The sequence below is a fragment of the Trichechus manatus genome, unplaced genomic scaffold, assembly GCF_000243295.1.
Source record: "Trichechus manatus latirostris isolate Lorelei unplaced genomic scaffold, TriManLat1.0 scaffold00037, whole genome shotgun sequence".
NCBI lineage: Eukaryota > Metazoa > Chordata > Mammalia > Sirenia > Trichechidae > Trichechus > Trichechus manatus.
The window spans coordinates 13,252,676-13,279,607 of NW_004443973.1; the positions used below are offsets into that span (position 1 = coordinate 13,252,676).

Genomic DNA, 26,932 nt, shown 5'->3' on the forward strand with positions numbered 1-26,932 from the left:
AAAAAAAGCCAAACCCATTGCCATCGAGTTGATTCCAACTCATAGTGACCCTATAGGACAGAGTAGAACTGCCCCATAGGTTTCCACAGAGAAGTTGGTGGATTCAGACTGCTGACATTTTGGTTAGCAACCAAGCCCTTTAATCGCTGCACCACCAGGGCCCCACACTACTGTATTTTTCACAGATAACGTGCCTACACATATAATAGGCCTAGCACACCTAGGAAAATAATGTGCGAGAGGGTTACGCGGTTGTCAAAAAACATAATGTGCACATTATTTGCATAAAAGTGATGTCTTTCTGCCCGATCTTTAAATACTGGAGTTCTGAGGCCTCTTTTCTCATTCTGTATGCTCTCTAGAGAATAGAAATCTAGAAGATTTTATTGACTGTCATTCACTGAGTTACCATCTGTGTGATTTCATCTCTAACCTACGCTTTCCTTCTCAGTTCATACCTGAATATCTGACTTGCCTGTTTACCTCATATGGATGCTTCATAGACACCTCAAACTCATGTCTAAAATAGAAGTCATTTTCCTCTCTTCCACAACCCCTTCTTCTAACACTGTTGCCTACTTCAGTAGGTAGCATTGCCATTCATCTGCCCAGTCCCTCAAGTAAAAAAACACAGAAGCTTTCATTTCCCTCAGCTCCTTTCCCCCAGTATATAACCAGTATCTGATGCTTGCTGTTATAAATGTCATTAAGCTCTCTTAAATCCACTGATAACGCTTATCTGTCTCTGCTGCTCAGGGCCTCATTCTCTATTGCCTATTGAGACAGCCTGTTGCTACTAGAGCCTCCTAGCTGATCGCTTTCTTTTAGATATTTTACTTCTCCAGTTAATTTTGTATGCTCCAGCATACAAGAGGCAGTCTGATCATTCCCCTGCTTTAAAAGTCCCAGTGACTTCTCATTTGTTCTTAGTTAGGAAGAAGTCATATTGAAGGTTGTATTCTCACCTTCAACTTCATTTCTTCTAGAATGCTTCCCTGACCCTGTGCATCTCCTCAGATCAGATTTGGTGTGCCTTTTATAAGCTTCTGGTGATACTTTGTGCTTCATTACTTATCAATTAGTGGTTAAGAGCGTGGGTTCTGAAGCCAGGCAGACTGGATTTGAATCCTGACTGCTGTTTACTAACTTTGTGAATTTAGGCTTATTACTTATCTTCCATTTCACTGTCTTCATCCAGGAATAATAATAGTACCTACATCATAGAGTTGTTGTAGTGATTAAATGTGCCAACACATGTAAATCACGTAGAACAATGGTGCTCAGTAAGCTATTAACATTATTAGCAGTCCCTGGGTGGTGTAGATGGTTAAGCGCTGAAAGGTTGGTGCTTCAAACCCACCCAGAAGTGTGTCGGAAGACAGACCTGGCGATCTGCTTCTGAAAGGTCACATCCTTGAAAACCCTATGGAGCAGTTCTACTCTGCACACGTGGGGTTGCCATGAGCCGGAATCAATTCAGTGGCAACTAACAACATCATTATTATTAGGAATCCTTTTTGTTGAATGAGGCAGGGACTTTGCCTTCTTGGTTTCCTGAAGACAAACTGGATTTTAGTTCTGACTCTGGGAAAAATTATGGGATTTGGAGGCAGAGAACTTGAATTCCGATCTTGGTTCAAGCAGTTACTATTTATTGTTGTTTTGTTAACTTGGACAGGTCATTAAATGTGATGGTGCATGTTCCTCACCCGTCAAGAGTTATCTTTAAGCTCTCTTCCAATTCCTCTTTCTCTGATTCTAATGGTGGTTCAAGGGCAATGGTGGTTCAGTGGAAGAATTCCATGCAGGAGACACAAGTTTGATTCCTGGCCAGTGCACCTCGTGTGTGGCCACCACCCATCTGTCAGTAGAGGCTTGTCTGTTGCTGTGATGCTGAACAGGTTTCAGTGGAGCTTCCAGATTAAGACAGAATAGGAATAAAGGCCTGGAGATCTATTTCCAAAAATCAGCCAGTGAAAACCCTGTGGATCACAGTGGTCCAGTCTATAACTGATCATGGGGATAGTGTGGGATTGGACAGCGTTTTGTTCAGTTCTGCGTGGGGTCGCCATGCATTGGGGGCTGACTGGACAGCAGCTAACAACAGGAACAGTAGTTCATCTTCAAGCACTTAATGGTTGAGGTAGGCTTTCCCAAGTAACAAGGTAGAAAATAAGATTATAGTGTCTCATCTTGGATCTGAAAATAACTAACTTGAATCTAAAAATTGCTAAAAGTACAGTTAACATTGTCTCAGCCTAACAGTTGCCCGGCTTTTGGGCCTTCTAATGGTTTTCATGACAGCCTTCTGCCGCTGCAACTGATTTTAGCCCCATAGATAGGACTTTTGAAGAAAAGGCTTATGTAGAAATTAGAAAATGCAAATTAGGACCCAGTGATTTGAGAAACTTCTGTACTCATTTAAATACTAACTACAGCTCTCCAACCCCTTAAAAGCCTTTTCATTGTTGCCAGATCCATTGAGAAACAAATAAAGCAGATTATAAGTCAAGAAATAGAGACCTTTGTGGGGCAGGGGGTGGGAGTGGGAGGAAAACTACTAACTCGATAGAAGACGTGTTAATGTTGGTGAAGGGAAAGGCAATACACAGTAGGGTGGAAGTGAGCACAACATGACCAAGGCAAAGGAAGAGACTGAGAGGAACGCAAGAATAAAGGGTAATTACTATAACATAGACAATCCTGTAACAATAGTATTAATAAACAATAATCTATGGGATGGATCATAGGTAGATATGTATGTATGCCAGAGAGGTGTGGGAGGGTGTAAGGGGGCACACCCACCTGCAGATACAGGTTTGTGGATATTTCTACATACAGAATTGTAGGTGCTGCATGTATATTAATATAAACAATAGAGCACACAAGGGGCACAATCATGGAAACTTCTTAGATATTACCAGGCACCTTGCAGGATGAAGTTCCTAGGCTCAAAGGCTAAGGACCATAGACTAGGGGGACATCTATGTCAGTTCATAAACACAAGGTTCTGCATCCTAGTTTGGCAAGTAGCATCTGGGGTCTTAAAAGCTTGCTAGCAACCATCTAAGATAACAACTATTGGTCTCTTCCTGTCCGGAGCAAAGGAGAATGAAGAAAACCAAAGACTCAAGGGAACAGTTAGTCCAGAGGACTAACGGATCACATGAACCACAGCCTACACCACCCTGAGACCAGAAGAACTAGAGGGTGCCTGCCCACCGCTACCGACTGCTCTGACTGGGATCACAACAGAGGGTCTCGGACAGAGCGGGAGAAAAATGTAGAACAAAAAATCAGATTCACAAAAAAGGCCAGACTTGCTGGTCTGAAAGAGACTGGAGGAACCCCTGAGATTATCACCGTATGACACGCTCACGACCTAGAACTGAAGCCATTCCCAGAGAACACCTTTCAGCCAAACAGTAGGCCCATAAAATAAACAGTAACATCCAAGTATTCCTTAGAACAATCAATTATGAGATCAAAAGGACAACATTGCTCAAAAGCAAAGATGAGAAGGCAGGAAGGGGTAGAAAATCCAGACGAAGGGAAATGGGGAATCCAGGGCGGAAACAGGGAGAGTGCTGGCAAATTGAGGGGAGCACAGCCAGTGTCATGGAACTTTCACCTAAAGCACAATAAAAAAATTTAAAAAAAAAGAAAATAGAGACTTATCTCTGTCAAGGTGGAAGATTTTTAATCAGTTGCTAAGTGATTACCATACTAGCTTTATGGGAAGCTATACCCTCACTCACCTTATTTTAGGAGAAAAACATTAATTTTTTATAATCAGTCTACAATGATAATAACCTTTTACTAGTGGTATACTTAAACAATTTTATTTTCTTCTATTGTCCTTTATTATGATTGCCTTTGAATTTCTTATCCTTTCTACTTTTTTGCTGTTTCTTGTACGTTAACTCTTATTTTTATTCTTTTCTGTTACTTTAAACTTAATGTAACAGCTAATGTTTATTGGATATTCAAGTGGTTTTTTAAAGAGCACCATTGTATATAAATCACAGTGAAATCCAAATTATTTAATCTCTCTTTAACCATAAAACCAAAACAAATCTGTTGCTGTCAAGTTGATTCCAACTCATAGTGACACTATAGGACAGAGTGGAACTGCCATGTAGGGTTTCCAAGGAACGGCTGGTGGATCCGAACTGCTGAGTTTTTGGTTAGCAGCCGAGCTCTTAACCACTGTGCCTTGTTAAAAAACATGTACAAATTGTGAAGCTTCAAAAGAATACTATCATTCTGTGTTGTTTTTATTTGAGAATCAGGCTGGTGATTTAAAACCTTTTTTTGAGACAACCAGGGAAAATTGAAGACAGGTTAGGTATTAGATGAGATCGAGGAATTATTATTGATGTAGTTAGAGGTGATAATGATACTGTGATTGTGTTTTGTTTTGTTTTTTAAGGGCTTTTTCTTAGAAATACTGACGTATTTAAGGGTGAAACAACATAACAGTACTTCTCACTTAACGACTTGTTATCTGACATTTCGCATTTATGACAACACTGAAAAATCTACTGTCTGACTATTTTGCACATTAGCGAGGCAGCGGGCATGGTGGCAATGGTTGTAGAGCGTCTCCTCCCTCAAGGAGGGTCTCCAGGAGGCCCCCGGGAAGCTGGGCTGTGTTGCCAGAGGCACAGTGTCCAGCTGCTGCAGGACGGGCAGCACCAAGCCAGTGGGCGCCTGTTCTGGGTTCCCAGCTCCTATGCTGCCTGAGGCCCTGCAGCTCAGAATTGCTTTGGGGTGGGAAGCGAGGAAAGAAATAGGTGTCTGAGAGGGTATTTGGAAGAAATGAGTGTGAGTTTAATGAAATCCCAGTGCGAGCTGAACTGGGCCAGAAGCCTTCGCCACCTCAGTGGGGCCAGGTGCACAGCCAGGTTCCCAGTACCCTGGCAGCAAGTCCCGAGCCATGGTGATTCGCCAGGCCCAGAGGACAGAATAGGCTCCAGGATCATGAATACAGGGCTTGCAGGAGTAGGAGTGGAGCCCTGGAGGCAGCTCTGTCGGGGAAGCTCTGACGCAGCACAGGAGGAAGGTGAGGTAGTTAAGCCATGGGCCCTCCAGTCACACAGCCCGACTTTATCTAGCTTTGTCTTCTCCAGGCCTCCTTTTCCACAGAGGGATAATCCATAACTGGACTCGTCACAGTGATGAGCACATCAGTAAATCTTAGCTGGTATTATTTCTATGATCATATTTTCTAAATGAAAAAAAAAATCAGACAAATGGATGGTCTGAAAACAAAAAAAATAACCCTCCATCTTTGCATAATGCCAATTTTCACATAATGACCTGGTCTTTGGGACCTAACCATGTCAATAAGTGAAGAATGGGTGTACTGTCTGGGATTTGCTTTGAAACTACTCCAGGGGGAAGGGGTAGGGAGAAGAAGCATGAAGAATAGGAAATGAATGAATCAAGAATGGCAAAATCTTGATAATTTTTTAAACTGATGGGGGTGGTGGGTACATAAGGGCTCACTGTACTGTTCTCTCTACTTTTGTAGATGTTTGAACAGTTTAATAATAGTTTAGAATTTTTTAAAGAACAGTTGGGAATTTGTTAGGAACTTGTCAGTTTTCATAGAAGTGGAAAAGAAGTTTCAAAAGAAGTGGAGGATTGCTGGGAAAAAACAGAGGAAAAAGATTTGCTTTATCCAACCCACAAGAAGTGTTATAGCCACCTGTTTTCCTGGCTGCTTACTGCTACTGCCAGTATAGAGGTGCAGGTCTATATTAAAAACAAATAATCACTTTAGTGCTGTATCTTGATTCGACCTATTGGCATTTCTAAAACTTGAATGTAAAAATTCAGTTCAGGTGCAGTGTTCTCTGGTTTATCACCATGGAATTTGTATCTCATTTCAGATTATAAATGTGTCATTGAACTATATGTAGTCTTAGCAGAGATGGTTGCTAAAAATTGTAGTGTGTATTCTAATTCAGTATTATTGCAAAGCTTATCGCCAAAATAAGAAAGATGTGTTCAGCTATTCAGTTGGTCTTTGGTCATAACTGTTGTTTGTCTTGAATCCTAGGCTTTCGACCTTTATGAACAAAGATATGCTGCTGTGAAGATCCATCAGCTTAATAAAAGCTGGAGAGATGAGAAGAAAGAAAACTACTATAAGTAAATATTAATGCATTATTCTTATAAATTGAAAAAAATTTATAATGGTCATGGAGAATTAATGTACTCTCTTCCCTTAGGCATGCCTGCAGAGAGTATAGAATACACAAAGAACTGGACCATCCCAGAATAGTTAAACTCTATGATTATTTCTCTTTGGACACAGATACGTAAGTGACTAAAAGGATTTAGTTTTTAAGAAAACCTTAAAAGTGCTATGATAATGAAATAAAGTATATGTGAGACCCGATCTCAAATAAATACAATGTGTGTTTTATCTAAATACAGAAGACTCTTAAATAGATCTCAGTATACTGTTTTACCCAAACTATATATTATTTATCTTGGAATATGTTATTTTTTTCCATATTGTGTGTTAAAGATGTTTGCCCTTCCTATTCTGTGACAATGACAAACAGTCTTTCTCCATTATGATTCAGAATTACTGGATACAATTTTATGTCTAATTTTTTTTTCTCTTTTCTATTGTAGATTTTGTACAGTGTTAGAATATTGTGAAGGCAATGACTTGGATTTCTATCTGAAGCAACATAAATTAATGTCAGAGAAAGAAGCTAGGTCTATTGTAATGCAGATTGTAAATGCACTAAGATATCTCAATGAGATCAAACCCCCTATTATACATTATGATCTTAAGCCAGGTAAATAATGTAATGTTAAATAATTTTTTAAGCTATAAAGAATATAGATTTTTAAAGTCATATTCATTAAGTTATCTGAAAATATGCTTTGGGGTTCTGTTTTTAAAACTTCAGTAGAGTACTAGTAGAATTAAAAGTGTTTTTATTAATATCACCACATTTTAAATATATATATTCACTTTCTGAAAGTCAGCTTAATTAGTAAAGATAGTGTTTGTCATCTGTGTATCATTAAAAGAATCTTAAATTTTGTTCTTAGGAAACATTCTTCTGGTAGATGGAACGGCATGTGGAGAAATCAAAATCACTGATTTTGGTCTGTCCAAGATTATGGATGATGATAGCTATGGTGTAGATGGAATGGATCTAACTTCACAAGGAGCAGGCACTTACTGGTAAATGTGTTATTAAATGTAATGAAGTTATCTAGGTTTGTGACTCTCCCAGTCTTTAATGAGAATTTAGTTTTTCTTTTTATGTAGCCTTTGAGATTACTGTGGTGAGGGTACTGTATGAAGCCTCTGAGTAGGGAGGGAGACTACTCTTGTTAGTCTTCTTTTTTCATCTGCTCATAACTGCAGATCTCAGCAAACTGGAGAGAGAATGACTTGGCATCAGCAAGTGACTTCAGTGTTTCCTAGCCAGAAACTCCCAACACGGAGAATTCATGAATTTTTCTTCTGCAGTCTTAGGGTGATGTTTATCATGAATACAAATACTTACTGAAATATGATAGGTTAACTATTACAAGCAATAACTGTTAAGCATCAAGCCCTTTCTGTAGAGGTTTTGTGGTTGTAGTTTTTGTTCGGGAGGGATGGGTGATCGTGGGTAGGGGATTAACTTGGCATATTCTTGGTCTTTGAGCTTGAGTCTCAGAAATCCTTTTAATGACTTTATAAATACAGGTATAAAACTGTAGATTCATAGATACAACTTTAAATGAATGTCATCCCGTTAGAGCACTTTGGTGTTGACGAAAACTACTTCACTGTGAAGTTTGAAACTTACCCTCAAGTTCACTAAAGTTGAGTACGCAGACTATAAAATTTCAAAACTTAGTTTTCAGGATCCATTAGTTTAGCAAAAGGAGTGGCATCTTAGTGGGAAGACAGATAACTGTACTTGACTTAATTGAACAGGATAGTGACTACAAACATAAATGTGACTTAGGGCTTCCAGAACGGTCTTCGTGCAGTTAAGCGGGCCACATTATAACCAGTTCCACTGGGTGCCATTGGTCTGTATGGATTTTACTTTTTATGAACAGGGATTAGTCATATTCCTGCGTTCTTTTAAAACCATTTTAAAATTTCAAATTCTGCTTGTGGTATATTCTAAGAATATGAATAAGATAATGTCATGGATTTTTTTTTTCATATTTAAAGAAAATTATTATTCCAGCTTGTAAACACCTAAGTCAATATTCTCACTCAGTATTTAGACTTTTTTCTTTTAGCAACGGGGCTTTTTTTTTTTTTTTTTTTTTTTTAAAAAAAAAACAGCAGAATCTTTTAATAAATAAAATCAACAAAAACAAGCTTTCTTGGTAGAACCCTGGACTCTATGGAAGACAGCTTAGAAATCATGTTCTAAATAATAGAACAGTTCCTCCTCTGTAGGAGGCTCCCCACTGTATTGTTTCCCTCTCACTACGGCTTTGCTAGTGTTGGGCAGAGCAGGGAAGTTTCCCTCCTATGTTTCAGGGCTGTGCAGGAAGGAGATAGAGTTGTGGCGTTTTCATGTAGGAACCTGGAATGTTTCTCATAGAAACAGTGCTCCAAAAAATGTTAATTGTTACGGTCCCAGTGGTTGTTCAGCTATGTAGTTGGTAAACCGGGATGTCCTAATAACCCTTTTATCCTTTCTAATGATGATACTTAGCAGACTTTTAGAATACATGTATATATTGCTTTTGCAAATTATCTTTCATCTCCAGAAGCTTGAAATATTTGTCAGTATCACTGGGAAGAAGGTAAGTTTGAATGTGTGTCTCTCTGTTAGGTCTCCAATGCAATCATTCACTGAATCTGAGTGATCTTTTTTTTTTTCCAATTGTCTTTACTGTCAGTTCCTACAACTGTTCTCCTTGTTTAAACCATTTTAGAGACAATCTAGCCCTGTTGCTAAAAGAAAAAAGTCTAAACACTGATTGAGCCATTCTTGTTTTAGTTACGCGTACATATACATGCCTGTGCAAAACACTGCACAAAACCTGCACTTTTAATAAGACATATATAGCTTTTCAGTTGATTTTGGGAGTAGGGAAAGAATTTACATCGTGAATAAGTATTAGTCATCTTGGTGGTTCTGCTTCAAAGAAGTTTCACATATTTTTTAAGAGTTCTATCATCATCCTGCTAAAATCTCAACAATTTTAGCATAGTGAGTACAAAACTGAAGCATAAAAGGGTAGATCCCATTTAGCTCTATTATTGCTTTCCAGGATTTTTTGTTTATCTTAATTTTTGAAGTGTGCAGTGCTAGGATCCCTAATAGATCTTTTTCTTTATCGTCTGAGGTGATGAATTTATTTTAACCTTTCCTTATGAAAAATTATTAACTTACAAATAGCACACATTTTTTAATACTCAATATATTTTACATGCTTCTAGTGCTTGAAACTGCAGAGTGAGAGCTCCTTGAGCTGCTCCCATCCGGTCTAATTGCAGTTTCCTGCCATACAGAGGAGCTGTAAAGTCCTGCAAGTAGCTAAACTGCCTGGAGAGAAGCAGAGAAGGCTTTTGGAGGTCACATGGGTTGAAGAAGAAAAGGTGCTCACCAAGTGAATTGGAGTGATTAGGGGAAAGCATTAGAGTTTATCATATTCAAAAGCACAGAGGAAGAAAAGGAGCAGTCTGGGGAACCAAGTGAGGTGGCTTTGACTAGCCAATTTGGGAGTAAATTCAGATTTTGGAAATTTAAGTTGTTTCCAGATCAGTATGAGTCTTGTGTTACAAATGAGATACGACGTCTTGTTGGCAATGAGCACTGTTGAGGTTGTTTAAACAAACAGACTACTTGAGCAGGTATATATTTTAGGATGAGAGCTGCCTGCAGTTTGAACAGTGGTAAAGGGGATGGGGGAGGAGGCTTTCTTCTATCATTAGATATTCACATTAGAGCCCTGTAATTTCTAATGAATTTTTTTGTTTAAGGTTGTGTGTTTTGGTTGTACAAGAATGTAAATGCTTCAAAAGTCTAATTGATGGTTTTCATTGATGACAGTCCTCAAATTTGTGTGTGGTTTAAGTGAATATTCTAAGATTTGTATATTTCGAAGGTTTTAAGTTACACATTGTTAATAAGTCTTCTTTTCTTTTTATCTCCCAAAAAACTATAGGTATTTACCTCCAGAGTGTTTTGTAGTTGGAAAAGAGCCACCAAAGATTTCCAACAAGGTTGATGTGTGGTCGGTTGGAGTCATCTTTTTTCAGTGTCTCTATGGTAGAAAGGTAAGTTAGTTAAAGTTACACTAGTTTCAGTTGTATAGAGATAAATTGTGTTGGATTTTCCCCTTTTAAATGCAAAGTGTCATTAATAGTAGTCAATGTAGATCCTTCCAAGGGAAACCAGGCTTTTGCTCTGTTTCTTCCTAAAATTTCCGTGGCTCAGAATTACTTTAATGTCACACCAGTCTGTTTGGCCTGCTTTTTGCTTTTGTTTGTTTTGGTAAGAAAAAGAAGTAGCTATTAACAGTGCTAACATATTCTACTATTAGCAATACTGAAGTCAAAACACTTTTCATTATCCTCCAAACATTCTCTCCACTTCTCATATACTCCCCTTCCCTCCAACCCTCCCCTCCTCCTCACACACACCATACCGGTCGGCCAGGCATAGTTTCTCCTGTGCTTCCTCAGGGAAATACCATCTAACATAGTCTTAGTTCTTCCCATACCTCTTTTTATATTAAAATCAGAACTACAAGTTACAGATATCATCTAGTCCACCTCCCACCCCATACCTTCATTTGATAAATAAGGGAAGAAAGGTTAAGGGACTTACCGGGAAGTTCACAGTAAGTTAGGACCAAACCCAGATCTCCTAACTCCAAACCCAGAGCTATTTCAGTTAAGTTAGCGTATCATGTACAAAGTATTTTATTCTTTGGAATCGCCACAGATATTTCCACTACTTCTTCATCTCTTCTCTAATCAAGCCTCATTTTTTTAAACATTCAAGAAAAATTTTAAATTTATATTTCTATTTTATCTTACTTACATTGCAACAGCATTATTTTCTACTGCTTCTGACAGTGTTTCAGCTGTGTTAAGGATTAATTAATTTAAAGCTCCAAATAACTGAGGAAAAAATTTTAGAACACAAATCATTTACATCTTAGGGATTTACTAATGATATCTTTGTTTAAATATTTTGAGAGAGATATTTCTCAACATTTTATTCAATTTTTTTTAGCCATTTGGTCACAATCAATCTCAGCAAGACATCCTTCAAGAAAACACAATATTAAAAGCCACAGAAGTCCAGTTCCCTGTAAAACCAGTTGTAAGCAGTGAAGCCAAGGTATTAAATTTATGTAAATAAGTTCTATAAGATAAATTTTGTTTCATAAATTGTACTTAAGACAAGGTAAAGTAAAAGGGATTGCTGCTGCCCAGGAATTCGGTGCAGTAGGAGCTGGTGGTTTGCTCTGGAAAAAGTAGTAGCTTAGGCCTTCGGTTGCGATAATTTTTATCTTTTAAGGACCTAAATATGGATTCTTGTTCATTGTGCACACCAACTTGCTTTTTCGAAAATTAGGGAAAATCACAAGATCTAGGCCCATCATTACCTTTATGTCTCATATATCAGCTTATATTGATACTTCACCTGGGATGTTTAAGTATCTAAAAAGTAATAAAAGTAGTCATAATAACTACCACTTATTTAGTGTTTACTGTGTGCCAAGCATTGTTTTGATGCTTTATATACATTGTCTTTTAACAACGTTATGAGGTGTAGGTACTTTTGGTATCCTATTTTATAATGGAGGAATCCAGCCAAGCCATAGCAAAAGTAAGTGCCTTTTCCAGAATCATACCAGCTAGTAAGTAGCAGAGCAGTGGCTCGGAGGTATCTACTTCTCCCAGACTCCACAATCCATGTCCTTGACCTTTTTGCTGCCCTGTACTAGCTCTTGAGAAAGCCTGCTGTCATGGAGCTCATTTCTCTGTGACCTCCTGTTAGAGGCTTCCCTTTTCTAAACCCTGTGAAATTCCTAAGAAAAACACATGACGTTTCTATTTCTGATGATAGGAATAGCCCAGGCCATAGAATAATTCATAAACAGGCATTATGTACTTTCTGTGTTGTTAGAGTATAGACAAATAATGCTAGATGTTGCCCCTGTTTGAGGTTAGACTAGACTTCAGAATTGAAAACGTACTGGGTTTCGTATAGCATTACATTTTGTCTCTTAACATCTTTATTGGTTTTTTTGCTAGTTATTTGAATGTATTAGAAGATTTTGACAATTAAGATGATGTAAACGTATTTTACAACAATAAGGAAAAAAAAAGAAAATCAAGGAAAAAAGATAAATGTAATAAAAATATCTTAACAGTGCTAGCATCTAAATCTTGTCTTTCTGTTTACAGCCTCAGTGAGAACAGGATTAAATAAATTTAGTCAAAGCAAAATCCATTTATTTTTTAAATATGGGGAAAAAAATGACCAAGAGGGAGTGGAGTGTGCCAAAGAGGAGTCCCATTTAGCCATTTCTGGTTCTATCCTGAAATGTAGGAAGGAGGCAGGGAAGTTCACATGTATTTTTTACCTCTTGTCCCCACAGAGCACACCTTTGCCAAGTACTTCCCCCTGACCTGGGGTGGGCATCTTAAGTACTTTTGTTTGTTACAGACTGCTTAGCCTTAACCCTGCTGATGGTAGCCTTTCATCCCCACAAACTGTGCCTGCAGAGTGTCAGTCACTCTTGATTTTTTTCTCCATCTTAATCTTTTAGTGTGCTCTCTGAAACTTTTTTAATTTGTTACCGACTTTAAAAAGATAAGATCTAAGTGATCAGAGAAATGTTTTATAAATAGAAGTAAGCTAACCATAGTATAATAAGAATAGTTACACTTGATTTTAGAGAAAAATTTACTTATAATGAATTTCAAGGCAAAAAAGGTGCAAAATAATAACTTTTTAATGTGATTAAATTCCACTTAGTTGTAGTTTTTTCCTACAAATGTTTTAATTCATGAATTTATGTGGAATTTCAAGACAGGCTAAAGTTATTTCTAGTGTTAGCAGTAAGAAAGGGAGACAATTTTATCAGTTGTCCCTTGAGAATATTTTATCCGTTGCCAGAAAAAAATGGATGAATCTTAACAAACATGTTGAGTGAAAGAAGCCAGGCAAAGGAGAACACATAATCTGTGATTCCGTCTACAGAAAGTTCAAAACAAGAAAAAGTCAACAATGATGTTAGAAGCCAGGATAGAGGTTAGCCAGGTTAGGTTAGGGTAGGGCTTAGGAGGCGCTTAGGAGGTTCTGGTAAAGTTCTTTTTCTTGATCTGGTTACTGGTTGCGTAGACATGTTCATTTGTGTTACACACTTCCGATCTGTGCACTTTTATATAAATATACTTCAGTGGTTTTTTGTAAGAAGCTGTTTCAAGGAAAGAGAATATATAAAACGGTTGAAAAGGAAGAAAAGATAGTGATTTTTATTCTTCTATTTAGCTTGTTTCAGAAGTATGATGACACACAAGGCTAACCTAGAAAACAAAAACTAATAGAAGTGTCACTTCAGTGTTTCCTTCATCTAAAGAAAGATTTTATGTGCAATTAAAATAAAAAAATTTTAAAAAACTTGTTGCCATTGAGTCAGTTCCAATAGGAAAAAAACATTCAGGTTAAAAATGGCACCCTATCCTTTGGCCAGGTTAAACTGATGGTAAAATCGGACAAGGGTAGAAGGGTGGTTTTAATAGAAAAAAAATGCTAAAGGGGAAAAAAGTCTCCAGAATTTTATAAGCAGAAATGCAACTTTTTAGCAGTAAGTTCAAATGGTAGCAATAATAATGACTATAAACTGAACCAGTAGGGGCTCCGAGGTGAGAGTTGAATTTGGAGTGATAATTTTGTTGCCACAGAAATTTTTTATTATTCAAGGTTTACACTTCCAATAAAATAAGATCTATTTGTTGTCTTAAGTGTGTCCATCCTTCTGTAGGATATTTAGATTTGATATTTAGAAGGGAAAAGGATTATTTTAATTTCTGACCTTTTTGTTGTAAGGCCTTCATAAGACGCTGTTTGGCATACCGGAAGGAAGATCGATTCGACGTGCACCAACTGGCAAATGACCCATACCTTCTCCCTCACATGAGAAGATCAAATTCTTCAGGAAACTTACACATGGCTGGGCTGACAGTATCCCCTACACCCCCTTCTTCAAGCATAATTTCTTACTGACTTTGCTCCAAGATTAGCATGATACCTTTGAATTGTTTCCAGATGCACACTTGAGTTTGAAAGCATTTGAGTGTTTGTTTTTTCTTTTTTTTACACGGGATATGGTTGAGAACTGTTAGTAAACTAAAGTTCTTCATAGCATCATTTGTAAAGAGTGGATCATGGACAGTGAATAAATGTACACTCTGACTATAATCTTGAGCAGTGAAGGATGACTGCCTGTTGCACATAAACAGGAGTACCATGTTAAGCTAGAAGAAAAATGGTGTTTTGTGTGTTTGGGGGAACACTGTAAATAGCGTTTATAATACTTAAATACATTTGGTTGTTACTGGAGAGTTCTAATAATGAAGGGTAGTTTTTCATTATTTAAAAACACATGGAAAAAAATGAGACATATTTCTAACACATAAGAACTACAGTGCCTGGTTACATTCTTCAGCACTCAGCAGTTGCTGAAACCAAAGTAAGAACTGAATGACAATGACAGTTGTTTTGTAGTAATAGAATGTAAACGTTAGAACCTTTGGACAAAGTTAACTTTCTCATTTGCCTATTCTGGCTTTTACCAAGTTGTACCTCAAAATCACATGTCCGTTTTTTCCACTGGTTATATTAAAGGGAGAGGTGTTCTTCCTAGATACCTTTACACCTTTGACAAAATTAGCTCCTTGTTTAGAAATCAGTTGAATTCACTAAATTGTAATATTTCCAGTGTTTTCAACATGTTAGGATTCTTAGCAGGTACTTTTCTTTTGTTACCAGGCCATGTTCACAAAAGCAAGTGATAGTATGTAACCAAATGCAGACCAGTTCTATGCAGGATAATGATAAATTCCCCCCTAGCTATCTATTGTAAATTGTTGTACAGAAGTCGTATTTGAATTACTAAGTTTCAGCAGCTTATTCTTGTAAAAATGTTTTAAAAAATATGGCTTTTCTAATTGGATATTGTATTTTTTTTAAGTCTTCTTGAAGGCGCTTTAATTGCTGCTAAATGATGTTGCTTCTTTGCTAAAAAATTGAATGACCTCTTTAAAGGTGCAAGTTGACTGTACATCATACAGAGAGATTAAGAGCAGGCATTCATTAACAATCAAGGCATGTAAAAATGATCAATGTTGGACATATAGAATTTTTTAAATCAGTTTCTTGGGTTCTAGGGCTGTGGAGCACATAGATACTAGATTTATAAATTGTTCTAGAATGTTCTTATCAGTAAAGTGGGATAATGGTTCCCATAAACAAGTTTCTTGTGGTTTGGACAGATTTGTTAAAATGTGAAACATTTTCTAACTGCCTTATTGGGTAGAAACCATTCTTTCACTCCTGTACATTATTTCTTTATTGTCACATTCATAATGCTGATACTTACATGTAAGTTGTCCATGTTACAAAACAAGGAGGCTATACTTACCACAGACTCTTATTAATATTGTACAGTTCAGCTGTGGCTCATATTTCTCATGTTGCAAGCCATTTTGTTTTTTCATTGTACATAGACACATTGTCTCTTTAAGATGCTGCTGAAATTGTAGAGAATGTAGCCAAAACAGTAATAAACAATGACAGTTAAAATTTAAAGACTATGAAAAATTACATTTGAAGGGAGCTTTGGAGATTTAAAACATTGACTGACTTGGCTCCTTAAGAATCAGCTGAATAAATTCTTTAAGTATACTTCAAGTCAAGTATAAAGTGTTTCAAGCTGTTAAAGTAAACCTAATAACCATTATCAAGGCTAATCCTGGGTAAGTAACATGTAGTGCTATCAGGAACAGTTTAGGGCTATACCTGTTCCTCTGTAGATTAAGATAGAAATCCTATAAAAAATATTGACATGGTAATGAAATGTTAGCATTGATTGAGTGTATTAGATACTGCCCCCAAATTTTTTAGTTTTGTTGTTTGAGCTTTCATCTTTCTGAATCATAAAGTTCTATGTTCATATAGTAACTGTTATTTAAAGTAATGAATTAAAAGAAAATGCCTAGTTTTATTTAAAATTTTGGTGGGCTGAGTATTAAGTAGACATGTAAATCTAACATGAGGTTGAAAAAGTAATACAGACATAGATCTTTGCTTTACAATATTATTCACAAATAAATGTGATTGACTGCTAGTGTCAAAATGAAGAAAAGGAGGACAACAAGCCATACAATGAAACTGCTTCCTTGACCTAGGTCTTAGAATCAAAGATGTATAGGATAGTAATCAATTTAGTAGACCATCTCCTCCTCTAAGGTTCTTCTGGACAAATGCTACATATTTTGGATAATATGTCAGTAACCCAGCAAGGACAAGATGGCTAACTGAACCAAATGGAATAAATTTACTGTTATCTTCACATGGGAAATTGGTACTTACCACTAAATAATTTCAAAGTCACTGACAATCTTTGGCTCTAATCTCTTTTGGGATTCAATTGTTTTCTAGTGTCCTGATGTCTGTCCTCAGAATTAAAGCATGTCTTATATCCCTAATATAATTGCCAAGATCTTCTCTAAGAGTCAGCACTGATGCAAGATAAAATGTACGGTTCTTGCATATAATTTTAAAATCTTGCTTTGATTTCTGTGCATGTTGAGAGGATGAAGTGTAGAAACCATCCTAATAATTTTTAAGTCGGGCAAGGAGGGGTATTTGGTTCTTTTTCAAAAAATAACGACTCAATCTATTTTCTCCTTACCCACTGCCATTCCCTCCTCCTAAAATAGAACTGTTTCCATTTAAATGCTATATAAAATGTGAACAAATACTTCTTCTACAAATACCTCATTACATGAAGCCAAAGTGGCAGAGAGTTTCAGTGAAACATTTAAAGAGCATATTGTGTGTTTTTTGCTGTTCATCATTACTTATTAAATCAATAATGTTGATTACTATCATGTTACTATTAGCCATGTTTTAGTGGTAATGCAGACTGTACAGCCCATTTCGTTTGTTAGTTTACTCTTACAACTTAATTACATTGTTGTTTTTTTGTGTGTGTGAAAGTGATGGCCTTACTTCTACCTTTAAAATCACATTGGCAGGTCTTTCTCTAATCCCAATTTAGATTTTGACATGTTATCTGATCATTTTCTTCCCAAATATACCATATCTCAGTGTTCTGAAGACATAACAATCTAAATCAAAAAGTGCTTTTGGCAGCTGTTTTTTAAATTGAATTAGAATTCTAGTCCCTGAGTTTCAGGAATTCTGCAACTGTTTTAGAATGTAAATAACTTGTCTGTCAATTTGAAGTAGCTTTGTTTCCTAAAACATGTTCATCTCCATCTACTTTTGCCTTCCCCCCTCACCCCCCTTTTTTGAGATTTTTTCCCCTGAGAATTCTTTAATTTTTAAATGGAAAAAACAGGAGTAAATGTGTGTAAACCAACTTCAAAAAATTGTTTGTATAGAGGCAGAGAAGAACTTAGTAGAAGGCTACTTTCTAATTAGGACCAAAATGCATGGTTTCCCCCTGGAAATCCTCCCTTTGTTAAAATACTGGGGATGTGGATTACATATTTATGACTGTTTAAGACAGGCAATAAAATATAGTTGTTAAGAGCTCAGGTTTTGGAACCAGAGTGCTTGGGTTCACATGTGGACTGCTAGGTAATAGCTGTCAGGTTCCTCGTCTGAAGCTGGGGTAATAATAGTACCTGCCATACGGAGTGGTTGTGAGGAGGAAATGACTCACATGTGTAGAACACTTAGACTTAGAACCCTGAACCACCCCGCCCCGCAAAAAAAAAAAAAAAAACTCATTGCCGGTAGGTCGATTCCAACTCATAGCGACTGTATAGGAGAGTGGAACTGACCCATAGGGTTTCCAAGGAGCAGCTGGTGGATCCAGGCTGCTGACCTTTGTGTAGCACATAGTAAATGCCATATGTATATAAGCCATTATCATTCTTTTTAAAAATTTAAGATTATTACTTTTGCCATATTTATAAGACGGTCTGCTTCACTTCCGCAGGTAATTTAAATTGTTTTAAAAATTGTAGTTTTACAGTGCTTGACTCAAGCTTCTACCAAGGGAATAATTAGACTACCTGAAAATGGAAGGTAGAGGAATGCAATGCAGCAGTTAAAAAGAAAAAAACAATAACTCTGTATAAACTGTAATTGCCAAAAGGATATGGCCGGTTTTCTGTTTCATCAAAGGCAGTTCTGCCATACTTTAGAGAATTTTCTTTGCTAGTAACAACCATTTGAAGTAGGATGAATGGTGTTGTCCCTGTTTTACACAGGAGGAAGCAGATTTGGAGAGACTTGGACTTGGTAAGTGTACATAACTAGTGAGTGCTCAGACGAAAGCACAGCTGTCGGAGTCTTAGAGTCGGGTTCTTACCATGTTAACCTCTTGCCTTTGTTTATTATAAACGTGGTTCAGTGTGTTAAGTTTTTCATAATTCTTCAAAGATAGCACAAAGCTGAAGGTTACAGACAGGTGATTGTCACCTTAAAAGAGCACGCTAAAGAATTCTTCAAGTATTAGCTCAGGAATGCCATCTGGGTCGCGCCTTGATGACTGTGAGTCATTTGGGAGAGGGGGCATGTGTCCCCGGTTCATTCTAGGTGAGATTGAGAGTGGGTGACAAACCTTTTCCTGTTTTGCCATCTCTTTTTTTGTTGCCTTTTTAATTTCAGTCAGAGTGAGGTCCATCAGTCAGCAGTCCTGTTCTGCCTGACTTAAAACACCTTCCTCCTCAGCCCACTCAGGAGATCCTGAAGGAGGGAGGGGCCTCCAGATGAGGGGGAGCTCAGGAGACTCCAGGCAGTAACTGTCAACTGGTTTGGAAGTGTTTCTGTATTTTCACCCATCTATGCATAGCTGCAAGGAGCCCTGGTGGTGCAGTGGTTAAAGCACTTGGCTGCTAACCAGAAGGTCTGCTGGGGGTTTGAACCCACCAGCAGCTCTGCAGGAGAAAGATGTGGCAGTCTGCTTCCGTAAAGATTTGCAGCCTTGGAAACCCTATGGGGCAGTTCTATTCCGTCCTTCAGGGTCACAATCAGTCAGAATCCACTCGACGGCAATGGGGTAGTTTGGTTTATTTTTTATGCATAGCTGCTTAGTATGACCCCTGCCTGTCACGGTGACATATGGTAGGCTCCATAAATGTCTCCTCCAGTACACGCAGCTGTTTTGGACGTTTCTACATCCATACAGAAGGCAGATGACTATTGTGGGTTGCAGACCTAACTGGCCGCTGTTTCCAGAGCTCCACCCTTTTTTGTTCACTTTAGGGATGTGATTTGGATGCCAAGATTGATTTGTGTTCAAGTCACCACAAAGGTTAAATAAAGACTAGTGGTCTCTGGACTAATGTAACAAAAAAAATCCTTAATGTTTCATTTTGACAATGAGTTTTATACATAGTTAAAAATAGAAACCTTTTTAAGAAATTGAGTTTGGAAGAATGACGAGGCCATAATGAGGTCATGCATTATTCGAGATATGGAATTAGTTATATAGTAACCAAGTTGATATAAAATAGAAACTTTAAACATTAAAACAACTTAGGCACAATTTCGTGTGTGTCTTGTATCAGTAGCTTTTTAGTATTCAAACATACTTATTCCTACATTTGACCAAAAGTAATGTGCAGTTTCTTTGGGAGTCAAATAATATTTAGGGGAATTGAGCTATGCTAAAGTGTAATTTAAGATGTTTTCTTTTTTATATTTTGCTGATTTTTAAAAATTACAGAATAAGGAAAGTAGTAATCTTTGATTGTAAATTGGTTGATTTGTAAGGAACACTAAGGAAAAGTAATAGAATTTCTGGTGGTACGTATGGAAGATGTTCATTCTGCTAATGACCCTGGAAATTGCTTAAGCCAAATTTCACATTCCACAGGGAACTTCATTGTATAAAGGTAACTCCTCTTCACATCTCTGGGAAAAACCTTATTCAGAGACAAAATCTGGAAAATGTAAAGAGTTGCTTTAGGAAAATTCTCAATTCTACATTAGAAGGGAACATTCCTGCATTAAGTTAGTGGCCTGGCATTGAAAGCTGGAAGTGGCAACCAAGTGCCTTGTTTTGAACTTGTAATATAAACATTTCAGAAAGCTCTTTTCCCTCTGTTTCCCTGGCCAACAGACTTGGCACCAGCAATATTTCTTTCAGTGGGACACAGTTGGATGAAACCATAATGGAAACATTGGCAGTTGTAACAATTTGCCATCACCACAAAATTAAAATTTTAAATCCAATCCTGGTCTCTACAACAATATATTCATAGGTTAAAATTGCTATTCTATGTCTGCTTTACCTTTTACTGATACAGACGCTGATACTGTGCCAAACAATAAATTTTAGTAAATACTATTCAGTAATTGATAAGAAAGTAAAATACAGGAGCATCCAAGTTCTTACACATGGCCTCTCCGTGTAGTTTTCCTAGAAACCTAACCCAGATTGCCTCATGGAGGTATTGTTGGGTTCCTTTGGGGGTTTTGTTTCTTTGTTTTTTCACACCCCAAAGTATACAATTCTTATGTTTTTTTCCATCCAAGTGTGAAATGTTGGTGTTACAGGAGAGGCAGTGATAACAGATTAACCACCCAAAACAAAGGTTTATTTCTCAATCGTACAAAATCCAAAGCAGGCTAGGTAAATCTCCTGGGGAGCTCCCCAAGACAGCTCTCCTTAATGTGGTGACTCGGCCATTAAAGCTGCTTGCATCTTAGGGTTCTTACGGTTCCATAACATCAACACGTAGCCACGGAAGACAGAGATGAGAAGGAAGCACCCTGGTTCTTAACAAGCCTCAGACCAAAAGTGACACATCACCATCACTGACAGTCCTTGCTAGAATTCAGGCATATAGCACCAAATCAACTGCAGGGGAGGCACTCTCTCTGCCACCCTCAGGAATTAGAGTGACAAAACAATCCAGCTTTACATGTCACCTGCCTGTACTGTTTTGAAAGAGGTCTGCCTGATTTCGAACCTGCATGGGGCAAGAGCCTAAGATGCCAGCCTTAAAGCCTCTAATCGAGAGGGATCTCCTGGAGTTTTCCAGGACTGCGGTGGTAACAAAGACCGGCCGGGCTCTGGGTTGAAAACCCTGGAGGCCGTGCCCCAAAAAGAGGTTCAAACCAAAACTCACCCAGTCTCAGTACAGTTCAGCACCACACCCTCCACTTGGGAGTTCACTGTGCTTGCTTATTGGATAGATATTGAAGAAAAATATTTAGTACTTTAGATTGAAGCTCTTAAGCAAAAGATGCTTAGTAAATCCAGGATCCAAGATTTAGACCCTATTATCTATATGAGGTCCTCTTTTCTAATGATTGTACTGGGGTCCTTGGCCTTGAGTTACAAAGATGGGGAAAAGAAAAACATTTCACTTGTGCAGGGGGTTGTGTTTATCTAAGGAATAATAAGGATGATTCGTTGAGCACTTACAGTATACCAGGCAGTGTATCTACATTTTCTTGAAACCCCACAACAACTCCATGATTGTGCCTATATTGTAGATGGGGTGGGGGGATGGGATTTGGAGAAATTAAGTTGTTAGCTAAAATAGTCAATGAGCAGAGCTGGGATTTAACTCAGGCTTGGCTGACTCCAAAGGCCATGTTGTAAAGCTCAATTTGATTAAACATCACTATTTTTAAATTAGCACCATTCCTACTTTTTTATTAGAAGTAATAAAATGACTCCTCAGAAGTTTTCAAGTATCAGATTTTATCATTTTCTAAGATTTTCTTGTGTTTGAGAGACTTCAAAATCCCCAGCATAGTATTCAGAAACCTTTGAAGGCAAAGTTTTCGATTAACTTATGGTGTTATATCTAAGAAAGAAATTACATTTGACTTCCACAGATCATGTCTGATACAGGTTTTTGAGATTTATAAAGTTATTTAATGAGATACTCAATTTTCATAACAGAAAAGCAATGGTATTATATTGAGGAATTTGGAAGATTTTTGCTTACCCACTGGGGATCCAAGCCCTACTTGAATAAAAGTACAGACGAGTTTCTTTGTAGGTGTGATTCTATCTTTTCAAATAGTGTTTTCTTGGCTCTGAATGAAGTCTAAAATGTAGTCAAGGTGCAAGTTAGAGAGTTGTTTTAAAACAACTTTGTTTTTATCCTCCCAGTTAGACAGAATGAAAGAATACAAACCCTATGACCTGCTTCGAGGCAGAGTGGCAGGTGTGAGGAGCCCTTGCCCCTTAGTCACACAGTCACGTAGAGCACACCTCCACCAGGGACTGCTTGTCCCAAGGCAGAGCCACGTCCCCTGGGGAGGTGAGGGGATGGAGTTTGAAACATGTTTTCGCCCCTGGCGGTGCAACAGTTAAATGCTCGGTTGCTAAACAAAAGGTTGGTTTGAACCCACCAGCCACTCCACGGAAGAAAGATGTGGCAGTCTGCTCTCATCTTAAAGATTACAGTGTTGGGAACCCTATAGGGTAGTTCTATAAAGGGTGGCTGTGAGTTGGAATCGACTCAATGGCAACAGGTAATGAACCCTGACCTGTTCTGTACTTCCCCCCAAGAAAGCATGCTTCTCCCTCACCCAAATCCCTCTAAAGGGCCCCGGTCTGGAGATGGGAATGGGGGGCAGGGAGCCCCAGTGAATGCCACTGCAGAGGCCCTCTGCTGCCCCTCAGACTCCACTCTAACCTAGTGCTCACCCCATGGAATTGCAGTGGTCTGTCCCATTACTGGACTCCCAAGCTCCACAAGGGCATATCCCCTCAGGCTCATTCATTCAGTAGACAGTTGTTGAGGGCCTGCTGTGAGCTGGGGATGTGCAAGGCGCTGGAGAGCTCAACCAGACATGGTCCCTGCCACCCAGGTGTCCCATTCTTGTTGGGAAGACAGATGGGTAAGGCTGCCTCCCTCCCCTCCTCTAAGGCCACTTCGCATTACATTGTATCACTCTCACCTGAGTCCACTCTGCATCTGCTTCTCTGCCAGTCTGCAGGGGCAGAGAGGTGTCAAGGCCCGGAAAGCGAGCAGGAGCCTGCCACAAGATGGCCAGCATTTGCTGGGCCAATTCAAGGTGTGTTCTTATCACAACTAAGAGTCCTGATTATTGCACTTTTATTTTTGAAAAAAAAGAATTCACTGGCATTTAAATTCTGATATAAATTGATATAAATGCCTGCTTGGATTTGAGTTATGAGCAGCCCCTATGAGTGCTCACAGGACCTTGCACTTATCTCTACCCCAACCCAGTGGCATCGTAGTACTCTGTGCTCCCAAGCCAGCTTTGCCACCTCCTAGCTGTGCGCCAGACGGAGGGAGAGTCATTTAACCTCTCTAGACTTCACTGTCTTCGTCTATAAAATGAAAGGATTGAATGAGGTGAGAGATGATCTTCAAGCCCCCACCCCCAAGCTGCTTTTCCTGATCCGTGGGTATTGATGTTTTACAGCTGCTGAGGTTGAGAAGCAGTGGTCCATGGCTTGCTTCACTGAGCCTAGGCCCAAAGGATAAGACAGTCCCCTCGGCTGGAGAGGAGCTGGAGAAGAGGAAGTGTCTTCACCTCATCTGATTTTTGGTTCTTCCCAGGTCTCTAAAAGACCAGGGGAAATTTAGGTGCCCCCTCCAAGCCGCATCTAGAGCAGGGTGGAAAGTGTAGGGGAAGAGGCACTGGTTGGGCGCAGGGAGACCTGGGGCGTCACAGAACTTCCCTGGGCTTAAGTATTTTGGGTGTAATATGAGATCCTAAGGTTTCTCCCACACCAGCTCAGGGGCATCTGTGACCTCCTTCCTCCTGGCTGCCCAGCCTTTCCCTCCTGCTCAGAGGGATGATCCCAGCAGCTCCTGGCTTGGTTTTTTAAGTCTATGCTCCATGTGACACTTCATTTGCAAGAGGCTTCTGCTAAAACAGATTTTTTTCAAACCACTGATCTTTCTGAAAGGCAACTCTCCATTACAATATACAGTCTAAGCTACTTGGCAAGGCATTCAAGGCCTTTAATGATCTGGCCCCACCACCCCTCCAGCTGCAACTCCTCCCGCTCTGTGCCTCACCTTTCACATTCCAGCCACCCAGAGCTATCTGTACTTCTGAAGACGCTGCTCTATTTGCCTTCGTGCCATTGCAGATGCTGTTCCTCTGCCTGCGGCACCCTTTCACTTTGACCACCTGAGAACCTCTAGCCATCCTTCAAAGCCCTGATAGCACCTCTCCACGACAGCCTCCCCTGATCTCCTCAGACGGACATTACCCTGCTTCTGTGCTATTCTGGCTCCTATGCTCATCACACACAATACTAAGTTGTTAATTTATAAACAATGTTCTGGAATGCCTTTGGCTTCAGAGACTCCTGGCTCTAAATCCCAGGTGCCCCACTTAGGTGCCCTTGAACCTGTCTGTGAACCTGGAATATTCGCCTTGTGGTGTGGGCGGGGATTAGAGGTAAGTGACCCGCCCAGCCTAGGGTCAGGTCCAGAGTCCGGCTCTGCCCACGGAGGGGTTGTTGGCAGTGGGAAGTGTCATGATCACAGCCACATTCTAACCTCAGGGGGGAGCCTGGAGTTGGAGGGCTGGGAGAGTGTTGTGGGGATGGTGGGAAGCAAGATCCCGGCACCTTCCTTACCAAGTTCCCAGGCTCCTGATACTTTCTTAGAGTATTTGAGGGTTTCACACACCCCGAAGGGCTTTTCATCTTAACAATTCACAGGTCAATAAAAAAAACAAACAAAACCTGATGCTGTCCAGTAGATTCTGACTCATAGTGACCCTATAAGCTTTCGGCTGCTGGCATTTGGAACCCACCAGCTGCTCTGCGGGAGAAAGATGTGGCAGCCAGCTTCCATAAAGATTACAGCCTTGGAAACCCAATGAGGCAGTTCAGCTCTGTCCTGTAGGGCCACTATGATTTAGAATTGACTCCACGGCAATGAACAAGTCAATACATTTATCTTAAATTTTTTACGAAAAGGGACTCCTTTTGGTGAATGTACCCAAGCTCTTCCACACCACCTTCCCCTCAGCTAAACGCTATGGGGTGGAAAGAAGGTGGTGGGTTATATCCCAGAGGCCTTTTTCCAAATAATAAAAAGCACCCCCACCCTTGGGGCTGCTCCCCAACGCCCGGCCCCGCCCAGGGGCCCTGCAAGGCCGGCCCGGAGACCCCGCGGCCTCCGAAGGGGAGCACCTTTCCCAGGCTCGCGGCGCCACCTGGTGGACAGCGGCGAGCACTGCAGGCCCTTCTCGGGAGCCTGCCTTGACCCAGTTCCCGCTCCACGTGCTCAGTGGTGAGAACAGGAGTGCCTGAACGAACGTGAATGTCGTTGCGACAGTCACAGAACAAAACTGCGGAAAAGCAGGTCAGCAGCTCCACGCTGTGAGGACAGAACTAGGGCTCGGGGCCAGACCGACCTACTCCAACCCCAAAGCTTCCCTGCCGTGTGAACCCCTGGAGGCCTCCGCGCCTCGATTTCTCTCTTACATGGAGATGTCAGTATGTACCTCCTGGAATTCATAGGAAAAATCGCCCAGCACGGTGGCTGGTGCCTAGTTATCTATCAAATCAACACTTCTTTTTAATTCCTTTTTTCTCAGTAAAGTTTATTTTGAAAGAAAACTACTTCAGCTTCATCTGAAGGAACTCTTTTTAAAAAAAACTTGTTAAATGTACCTGTTGTTCTCGAGCGGATTCTGACTCATAGCGTCCCTATAGGATATAGAGGTGCCCCACAGAGTTTCAAGGAGCGGCTGGTAGATTCCAACTGCCAACATTTTGGTTAGCAGCCGAGCGCTTAACCACTCTGCCACCAGAGCTCCAAAATAAATATAGGCAATAAAATAAAATTTAAAAGAACTTTTTTTTTTTCCTCCTTGTACTGTACTCAGGGAACCCAGTCCAGGGATCCTGCTCAGAGCCTGAGCGTCGTGTGAGGCCTGCCCTGTTCCAACTACAGTCACCCCTCGCCTGTGCCCTTCTGGAACTCGGCCGCATCAGGGTTCCAAAGATCCAGCGGGTTCAATTTTTTCCCTCAGGTCATGCTATGTGCCTAGAAGAGATCTGAATTTGGAAAATGAATTTCATATCTTTGGGGTTTCATGCCCTTTTTATTTCAAGTCATTCCAGGAAAAGAAAAACTTGTCAGAGACAAAGGTGGAGTAACCGGAATCCTGTTCATGAAAGTTCAGAATGAGCTCTGTGCTCCTGGACTCATACAGAAAGCTGCTTCCTCTTGCTTTGTTCAGCTCCCTAATAGACAGATGGGATGTGCGCTAACCTTTCAATTCCCCACTGCCAAGGTGCATGCAGGCCGTTCAGCTGCTCGTCTCCAATGAACCAATATTAAAACTGTGTACTTCATGTACCTGACAGCTAACATGACTTCCAGAGACCTAAATGCCAGGGTCAGAAGAGTTTTTGCCAAAACAATGTCTTGAGACAATGTGGACTTGCCCGCTTTCCCCCTTGAACTGCTCCTTTCAGCATAACTGCCTGAACCAAACATGGGCATTTCTGGCCAAATGCATTTTTGAGTTTGTAAATAGTTTCCTTATTAAGGGAAACTTCGCTGATAATTCTAACTAGAGCCCGTGTTGGGGATTTCTTAGTAGAGGGCTCCCTCTGTGTCTGACCAGCCACACATGGGGCTTTTAAGTGCTGCTGGAAGAGGTGCCCCACCCCAGGCCTGCAGCCCCTGGCCTGACTGAAATCAAGTGCTTCAGAAATCCCGAAATGGAGTAGGGCTTTCTCT

The 26,932-nt window shown here is 39.7% G+C and overlaps 1 protein-coding gene across 3 annotated transcripts in view; it reads left to right on the top strand.

The window, feature by feature from the left end:
- The window catches only part of TLK1 (tousled like kinase 1), a 156,628-nt gene extending 139,501 nt beyond the window's left edge, over positions 1-17,127 (top strand). For 2 of the 3 annotated variants that reach the window (XM_004375524.1, XM_023730579.1), the window contains exons 15-21: positions 6,068-6,159; positions 6,240-6,329; positions 6,652-6,821; positions 7,081-7,216; positions 10,165-10,276; positions 11,241-11,348; positions 14,070-17,127. In XM_004375524.1, coding sequence (XP_004375581.1) covers positions 6,068-6,159; positions 6,240-6,329; positions 6,652-6,821; positions 7,081-7,216; positions 10,165-10,276; positions 11,241-11,348; positions 14,070-14,246 — 885 coding nt within the window. In that variant the 3' untranslated portion in view covers positions 14,247-17,127. Of the gene's footprint in view, positions 1-6,067; positions 6,160-6,239; positions 6,330-6,651; positions 6,823-7,080; positions 7,217-10,164; positions 10,277-11,240; positions 11,349-14,069 lie in introns of those variants that run through there. The other variant, XR_002823968.1, reaches the window with a different exon arrangement.
- The last annotated feature ends 9,805 nt before the right edge of the window (positions 17,128-26,932 follow it).